This window comes from Salvelinus alpinus, chromosome 23, assembly GCF_045679555.1.
Source record: "Salvelinus alpinus chromosome 23, SLU_Salpinus.1, whole genome shotgun sequence".
Lineage (NCBI taxonomy): Eukaryota > Metazoa > Chordata > Actinopteri > Salmoniformes > Salmonidae > Salvelinus > Salvelinus alpinus.
This window is the reverse complement of record NC_092108.1, coordinates 20,803,303-20,812,490: the sequence shown is the minus strand read 5'-3', so window position 1 is coordinate 20,812,490 and position 9,188 is coordinate 20,803,303. Positions and strand designations below refer to the sequence as shown.

The window sequence follows — 9,188 nt, the reverse complement described above, 5'->3', positions numbered from 1 at the left end:
TTTATCTTGGCCAGGTCGCAGTTGCAAATGAGAACTTGTTCTCAACTAGCCTACCTGGTTAAATAAAGGTGAAATAAAAATAAAAAAATAAAAAAGTGTGTAGGGCCCTGTGAGTGTGCATAGAGACAGTGCAAAAAATAAAGAGTGCGTAGGCTGTCTCATTGTCGCCGGTGATCAGGCCTAACACTGTCGTGTCGTCAGCAAACTTGACAATGGAGTTGGAGTCGTGCGTGGCCACGCAGTTATGGGTGAACAGGGAGTACAGGAGGGGAATAAGCACACACCCCTGTGGGGCCCCTGTGTTGAGGGTCAGCGTGGCGGAGGTGATGTTGTCTACCCTCACCACCTAGGGTCGGCCTATCAGGAAGTCCAGGATCGTTGCAGAGGGAAGTGTTCAGTCCCAGGGACCTAAACTTGGTGAATAGCTTGGACGGGACAATAGTGTTGAACGCTGAGCTTGAGTCATGAACAGCATTCTCACATACTGTAGGTGTTCCTTTTGTCCAGGTGGGAAAGGGCAGTGTGGAGTGCAATAGAGATTGCATCATCTGTGGATCTGTTATGGCAGTATGCAAATTGGAGTGGGTCTAGGGTTTCTGGGATAATAGTGTTGATGTGAGCCATGACCAGCCTTTCAAAGCACTTCATGGCTACAGACTTGAGTGCTACGGGTCGGTAGTCATTTAGGCAGGTTACCTTAGTGTTCTTAGGCACAGGGACTGTGGTGGTCTGCTTAAAACATGTTGGTATTACAGACTCGGACAGGGAGAGGTTGAAAATGTCAGTGAAGACACTTGCCAGTTGGTCAGCGCATGCTCGCAGTACAGGTCCTGGTAATCCGTTTGGCCCTGCGGTCTTGTGAATGTTGACCTGTTAAAAGGTCTTACTCACATCGGCTGAGGAGAGCGTGATCACACAGTCGTCCGGAACAGCTGGTACTCTCATGCATGTTTCAGTGTTATTTGCCTCGAAGCGAGCATAGAAGTAGTTTAGCTCGTCTGGTAGGCTCGTGTCACTGGGAAGCTCTCGGCTGTGCTTCCCGTTGTAGTATGTAATGGTTTGCAAGCCCTGCCACATCCGACGAGCGTCGGAGCTGGTGTAGTACGATTCGATCTTAGTCCTGTATTGACACTTTGCCTGTTTGATGGTTCGGCGGCGGCATAGCGGGATTTCTTTTAAGCTTCCGGGTTAGAGTCCCGCTCCTTGAAAGCGGCAGCTCTAGCCTTTAGCTCAGTGCGGATGATGCCTGTAATCCTTGGCTTCTGGTTGGGGTATGTACGTACGGTCACTGTGGGGATGACGTCCTCGATGCACTTATTGATGAAGCCATTGACTGATGTGGTGTACTCCTCAATGCCATAGGAAGAATCCCGAAACATATTCCAGTCTGTGCTAGCAAAACATTCCTGTAGCTTAGCAACTGCTTCATCTGACCACTTTTTTATTGACCGAGTCACTGGTGCTTCCTGCTTTAATCAGGAGGATAGAATTATGTCCGGATTTGCCAAATGGAGGGCAATCGAGAGCTTTGTACGCGTCTCTGTGTGTGGAGTAAAGGTGGTCTAGAGTTCTTTTCCCCCTGGTTGCACATCCTGATAGAAATTTGCTTAAACAGATTTAAGTTTCCCTGCATTAAGTCCCCGGCCACTAGGCGCGCTGCCTCTGGGTGAGCGTTTTCCTGTTTGCTTATGGTGGAATACAGCTCATTGAGTGCAGTATTAGTGCCAGCATCGATCTGTGGTGGTATGTAGACAGCTACAAAAAATACAGATGAAAACTCTCTTGGTAGATAGTGTGGTCGACAGCTTATCATGAGATACTCTACCTCAGGCGAGCAAAACCTCGAAACATCCTTAGATATCGTGCACCAGCTGTTGTTTACATATATGCATAGTCCTCCACCCCTTGTCTTACCAGACACCGCTGTTCTATCCTGCTGATAGAGTGTATAACCCGTCAGCTGTATGTTGATAATGTCGTCGTTCAGCCACGACTCCATGAAGCATAAGATATTACAGTTTTTAATGTCCCGTTGGTAGTTTAATCTTCCTCATAGGTCGTCGATTTTATTTTCCAATGATTGCATGTTAGCTAGAAGAATGGAAGGCATGGGGGGTTTATTTGATCGCCTACGAATTCTCAGAAGGCAGCCCGACCTCCGTCCTCTTTTTCTTTGTCGTCTCTTCACGCAAATGACAGGGATTTGGGCCTGTTCCCCGGAAAGCAGTATGTCGATCACGTCGGGCTCATCGGACTCGTTAAAGGATAAAAAAGCTTCTGCCAGTTCGTGGTGAGTAACCGCTGTTCTAATGTCCAGAAGTTATTTTCTGTCATAAGAGACGGTAGCTGCAAAATTATGTACAAAATAAGTAAAAAAAATAAGTTGCGAAAAAACTAACATAAAAACACAATCGTTTAGGAGCACGTCAGCCATCTTCTCCGGTGCCACATACATAATGAAGCTGGTTGAGAGAATGCCAAGAATGTGCAAAGCTGTCATCAAGGCAAAGGGTGGCTACTTTGAAGAATCTCAAATCTAAAATATATTTTGATTTGTTTAACACTCTTTTTTCATAGTTTTGATGTCTTCACTATTCTACAATTTAAAAATAGCACAAATTAAGAAAAACCCTTGAATGAGTAGGTGTGTCCAAACTTTTGACTGGTACTGTATATAGGCTTTTTATACTCCGGACTCCGATATTACTCCTCTTAATATTTCTATATTACTTAATCCCATTATTTTACTTTTTAGATTTGTGTGTATTGTTGTGTATTGTTAGATATTACTACACAGTTGGAGCTAGGAACACAAGCATTTCGCAACACGAAAGAGTCCAAAAGGTACAGAACGGCAGGCACCTCTGCGGAGGTCATAGCGGTACTTCTTGTACTTGTTCCTGTCTTGAGCCGTAGCCTCAGGGTTGTCTGCGATAGCCCTGTTTACGTAGCCCTATCCTTTAGTTTAGCGCCAACCTCAGTGTTAATACAGGGCTTTTGATTGGGGAAGCAGCTGTAATAATAAATAAACAACATCTTCATCATTGTCTTCATCATCGTAACACTTTGATAGGTTATGCCTACTCAATTTCTTTTTACATAATTGGAATGGCGACGGTTTATTACTTACCTGTATTCCAGAGAAGCACCTGCCCACTCTATACAGAGCAGCTTGTTTAACATGTGAAAAATCGAATTTATTCTGTCAACATTGGACAGAACAGGGAAGGAGACACTCAATCACTGTGACTGTCATTCTCGAGCGGCATTCTGAGGTTTACCTGTTTTCCCAAAACAAAATTAAAGTTCTCTAATACAGTAGGCCTATGTTACTGATCAGCTTAAGTTTCATGCATGTAATTTCCTAATCTAATTGTCATAAAATCATAATGAAACTTCAGAAAATAAGGATAAAATCAAATTAAATCAATTTATATAGCCCTTCTTACATCAGCTGATATCTCAAAGTGCTGTACAGAAACCAAGCCTAAAACCCCAAACAGCAAGCAATGCAGGTGTAGAAGCACGGTGGCTAGGAAAAACTCCCTAGAAAGGCCGAAACCTAGGAAGAAACCTAGAGAGGAACCAGGCTATGAGGGGTGGCCAGTCCTCTTCTGGCTGTGCAGGGTGGAGATTATAACAGAACATGGCCAAGATGTTCAAATGTTCATAAATGACCAGCATGGTCAAATAATAATAATCACAGTAGTTGTCGAGGGTGCAACAAGTCAGCACCTCAGGAGTAAATGTCAGTTGGCTTTTCATAGCCGATCATTAAGAGTATCTCTACCGCTCCTGCTGTCTCTAGAGAGTTGAAAACAGCAGGTCTGGGACAGGTAGCATGTCCGGTGAACAGGTCAGGGTTCCATAACCGCAGGCAGAACAGTTGAAACTGGAGCAGCAGCACGGCCAGGTGGACTGGGGACAGCAAGGAGTCATCATGCCAGGTAGTCCTGAGGCATGGTCCTAGGGCTCAGGTCCGAGAGAAAGAAAGAGAGAATTAGAGAGAGCATACTTAAATTCACACAGGACACCGGATAAGACAGAAGTACTCCAGATATAACAGACTGACCCTAGCCCCCCGACACACAAACTACTGCAGCATAAATACTGGAGGCTGAGACAGGAGGGGTCAGGAGACACTGTGGCCCCATCCGATGATACCCCCGGACAGGGCCAAACAGGCAGGATATAACCCCACCCACTTTGCCAAAGCACAGCCCCCACACCACTAGAGGGATATCTTCTACTACCAATTTACCAACCTGAGACAAGGAAGAGTATAGCCCATAAAGATCTCCGCCACGGCACAACCCAAGGGGGGGCGCCAACCCAGACAGGAAGATCACGTCAGTGACGCACCCCTCCTAGGGACGGTATGGAAGAGCAGCAGTAAGCCAGTGACTCAGCCCCTGTAATAGGGTTAGAGGCAGAGAATCCCAGTGGAGGGGAACCGGCCAGGCAGAGACAGCAAGGGCGGTTCGTTGCTCCAGAGCCTTTCCGTTCACCTTCACACTCCTGGGCCAGACTACACTCAATCATATGACCTACTGAAGAGATGAGTCTTCAGTAAAGACTTAAAGGTTGAGACCGAGTCTGCGTCTCTCACATGGGTAGGCAGACCATTCCATAAAAATGGAGCTCTATAGGAGAAAGCCCTGCCTCCAGCTGTTTGCTTAGAAATTCTAGGGACAATTAGGAGGCCTGCGTCTTGTGACAGTAGCGTGCGTGTAGGTATGTACGGCAGGACCAAATCGGAAAGATAAGTAGGAGCAAGCCCATGTAATGCTTTGTAGGTTAGCAGTAAAACCTTGAAATCAGCCCTTGCCTTAACAGGAAGCCAATGTAGGGAGGCTAGCACTGGAGTAATATGATCAAATTTTTTGGTTCTAGTCAGGATTCTAGCAGCCGTATTTAGCACTAACTGAAGTTTATTTAGTGCTTTAGAATGTATTTCTGTGAGCCATCTTTAACAAACATCAATGAATCACACATTTTACAGGAAATGTCTCCTGTGTCTCATATTCCTTTGATTTATTTATAGAAGGCCTACATTTTCAAGATCTCAAATATAAAAAGTACTGGGACATCAATTATCAAAATAGCAGGTATTAAAGTTCACTTTCTGATAAGTAACACCGTTGTACCACATTACACATTCATGCCCTTTCACAATAAGAAAATGTATCTATAGTATAACAATACTCTAGTCTATAGAGTAAAAACATTAACCATTTCAGCGTAGGTCTACCACAGTTTGTGACTACAGTTTGTGTGCCTTAAAGCATATGCTGAACCATTAATTCCAGTGTTATGTGTCAATACAGAGAAGTTGTCTTCTGATGCTCTGGGCTCCTTACAAGGAAACATCTCTACTGTAGCTGCCATGGTGTGGCATGTTGATGCCAGTCTCTCATGAAGAACTCATACCCCCATAATTCATGGTGTGGCATGTTGATGCCAGTCTCTCATGAAGAACTCACACACCCATAATTCATAGGAAAGGAGATGAGCAGTAGTGTTGATGGAGAATGATGACCTACAACTTTAGTCCAAGTTCAGAATAAAGTGTACCTATATCTCAATCCGTCTCTCTGTGGGTAAGGGGCATCTTATGAAAGATGACTTGATAGGAGCAGAGTCAAATTCATGAAGGTACAGCTTATGATTGAGACATGATTAGTAAGTAGTTACTTGTATGGTTTCTTCATTGAATTCAAAATAAGCTTGTCCAGCTTTCTAATAACCCAGAGTATAATGTAAGGCATGTAATACACTTTACGAGTTGCTATTTGATTGATGTATCACTGAACTAAAACCCTTGAGAAAACACATAAACTGGTACAAACATACAAACAATAAAATTGAAGTGTGAATGTTTGTGATGAGTAATGATGTGGGAGACATTCCAGGGCAAGGGGCGGTCCTCAGTAAGATTTCGGTGGGGGCCGAGGCGAGAGGTCCCTGTATGATGTGGAAGTGGGGGTGATGGAGCGTGACCTCAGGGGCTGGAAGTTGGCGTCCCCTCCGCTGATCGCTGTGCTCCCGTGTGGTCCAGCATCCATGTTAGATAAGGCCTCCTGCGGCAGGTGGGGAGCCCCTGGGTCTCCAGGCCTGGGCAGTTTGGACGAGGCCTGGGATGAAGACACAACCATGCTATCCCCTCCCATGGATGATGACACCTCCTTCCCTTGGCTGGAGGCAGTGGGCAGGTTGAGGGATCTTAGTGCGTCAGAGGTGGATGGGCTCCCATCTCCGTTGTACGGCATGGTGGATGCCAGGTTGGTCTCATATGACAGCGTCCTGGACAGGTCTTTAGCAGCCCTGGATGTGTCCTGGGTTGGCAGGAAGCCCGAGGAGGAACTGGATGCCCCTGCTGTAGAGGACCCAAGGGAGATGGTCATGATAATGATTCTAAGACGGTGTTAGCACACTGAGCTAAAGCCTATTAGCTTAGGGAGCTAACACAAATATTCAGGTCTCATGCAAGATTACTCGTCCCTCAAGTGTGGTTCACTGCAGTACTTTCATTATATGAATTCAAACAAATTATAAAAAACAACACACCGTACCTCTGAGAGCCTCTATCCTCTCGTTCTTCACTTTCTGCACCTCATCGGTGATCTTGGTGATGATGAAGTTGAGGGTACGTCCTTGCTGGATGGACTCGACCAGGGCGTCCAGCCCCCGAGGGTTCTCAGCCAGGTAGTCCAGCAGCATGCCCGTCCGTTTACTCTGCGTGCTCCTGCAGCTGATCTCCTCTGTGTCGTCCCGCGTAAGGATCTTGCGCGAGCGCAGGTAGTCAAAATGGCGGTCGACCCGGATCTTGTCACAGAGGTACGGTCGCAGCCTCGTTAGGACCTGTACAGAGATGAGCAAGATGGAAACTGTGGGTGTTTTGTGTTGTGTTGAGGGTTGGGTTCTAGACAATCTGTATGTTGTATGGGGACATACTTTGTTAATATGTGTTTTATCAAGTGTGTGTGACCAGGGGACTGACTGCTGATGGCAATACTGTAACTGTACTGAAGGACAGGTAAACATGTCTGGACAAAGAATAATTAGAGGAAGGGTATGCCTTTGTTGATCATTATGAGAAAGGGGTTAGGTATATGCACATGCACATCACATCATTACTCAACTTTATTTACACTATACACACATTTAGGCTACTGTAAAAATTGGGTAGCCTATAGAGCATGGATGCTCAAACGTTTGGGCTTCGTACATAATCCGAGTTGTGGGCCACGGGCCGGACAAATATACATTGTTTATTTAGAATTATAAAAAGGTAAACAATAGCTTTTTTTAGGGTCTTGAAATAATACTTTTTTGAAAGTAATTACACTTCAAACATTATCCAATCGTAGCCATATAACTTGACACCTAAGAACACATTCTGATTACCAGTATTAAATATGTATTAAAACATTCACCATTGTTGTTTCCACGTAATTACAACCAAAAAGATATATGTGAAGATGTTGAATCATCGTGGAAAACTGATTGGATTTGAAATTTCATCTTTTCTTCACCCAACTTTTAACCTAAATCCAATGACATGGTGACATTTTTGTTGATTTCACATTGAATTCATGTTAGTTGACAACTCAACCAAATGTAAATCAAATCTAGACATTAAACTGACATCTGTGCCCAGTGGGAAGGCTTTGGGAGCCCTAAACTAGTGAGAGTGAGAGTGACTAACAAAATCTATGGAGGCCCACTGGAGGTCAGGGCCCGTCAGTAATTTGGCCACTACAAGGTTTAGAGGGATGGCTACACTAACTTACCTAGCAATCTATAACATGTTAGATGATATGGGCTAATTGATTTGACTGTATGTGACTGAATTAACAAGAGGAACATTTCTAATGAACTACCAAATTTCGAAATTGCATGTTGTGTGTTCTAATATGATATCTCTCAACATTAAGTTGAGACCCTGACTGACTTCCTAAAAATAAATAAAATAAAACATTTGGACTCTGTGTCCCCCTAGTGCCCTGGTTTGGTCGGCCCTGCTAGGGTGGGGCATAAGTTGGTTACTTTCACTTCTTCATTTTGCGCATTTCTACATTTAAAGTTCCCATCTCTATAAGTTAACAACATTCTGGCAAATCATTATTGTAAAACAGACTCCCTGACAGTTGAATTGTTAGTCAGACAAATAGGCAACTTACCTCCTTTTTAATATCTGCCATTTCATCTTCTGTCAGGTGAGGAACATCCATTCTACCTACCCAACCGAAGCCAAGGTGTCAAATTCAAGTCTTCTGGGTACTTTCAGAAAATAAAAAGGCACACCATAAAGACTTACATCAAAAGATAGGCTCCCGTCCACGAATATTATATTTTCCAGTGTGTAACTCTAATAACCTATATTTGCGGATACAAAACAAAAGCTTCGACTGCCCCAGTACACGAACGTTTCTCATCAGGGGAACCGCTGCAAATTATTACTTCCTGATTCCATGAACGGGTTTACCCAAATCATGTGCGGGCAAGTGAACAATGAGTGAGTGCTTTTCATTCAATAACGCTACCTGTACTAGCACACCACCAGTTAATTCCCCTGGTGATAAACCACATATTCCAGTGTTCAAATAATGTAATGTAATTACCATAAAAATTTATGTGCGGTTCAATTTAATTAATTATTTAATTACCATTATATTTTTTACTAAACACTTGCAAAAAATAAATAAATAGAATGTTCTTTCATAAAGAGACCTTGGGATGGGGCTATAACACTAAGCAATAGGCTATCATATCAGTGCCACTGAGGCAAGTAGGGGTGTACTCACTTTTGTTGCCAGCGGTTTAGACATTAATGGCTGTGTGTTGAGTTACTTTGAGGGGACAGCAAATTTACACTGTTATACAAGCTGTACACTGACTACTTTACATTGTAGCAAAGTGTCATTTCTTCAGTGTTGTCACATGAAAAGATATACTCAAATATTTACAAAAATGTGAGGGGTGTACTCACTTTTGTGATATACCGTAAATACTGTACATCTACCAAAGAAAGGTTTGTTAATTGCTCACTTCAATATATGCAGTTTAAGGAACAAAATTCATGAAATATGTTGTCTAGTGCAGTCAAACAATATTCATGTATTGGCAATATCAGAGACTCACTTGGACTCTTCTTTTGAGGATGCTGAGATCTCTATACATGGAGA

The 9,188-nt window shown here is 43.6% G+C and overlaps 1 protein-coding gene across 1 annotated transcript; it reads right to left on the bottom strand.

Annotated features, from left to right (window-relative positions):
* Window positions 1-5,010: 5,010 nt before the first annotated feature.
* Window positions 5,011-8,541, bottom strand: bcl10 (BCL10 immune signaling adaptor). Its single transcript, XM_071361480.1, has 3 exons — window positions 8,184-8,541; window positions 6,573-6,861; window positions 5,011-6,376 (listed from the first exon to the last, which is right to left on the bottom strand). The coding sequence occupies exons 1-3, from the start codon at window positions 8,232-8,234 to the stop codon at window positions 5,928-5,930; spliced, it is 789 nt and encodes a 262-aa protein (XP_071217581.1). The 5' UTR covers window positions 8,235-8,541; the 3' UTR covers window positions 5,011-5,927.
* Window positions 8,542-9,188: the final 647 nt, after the last annotated feature.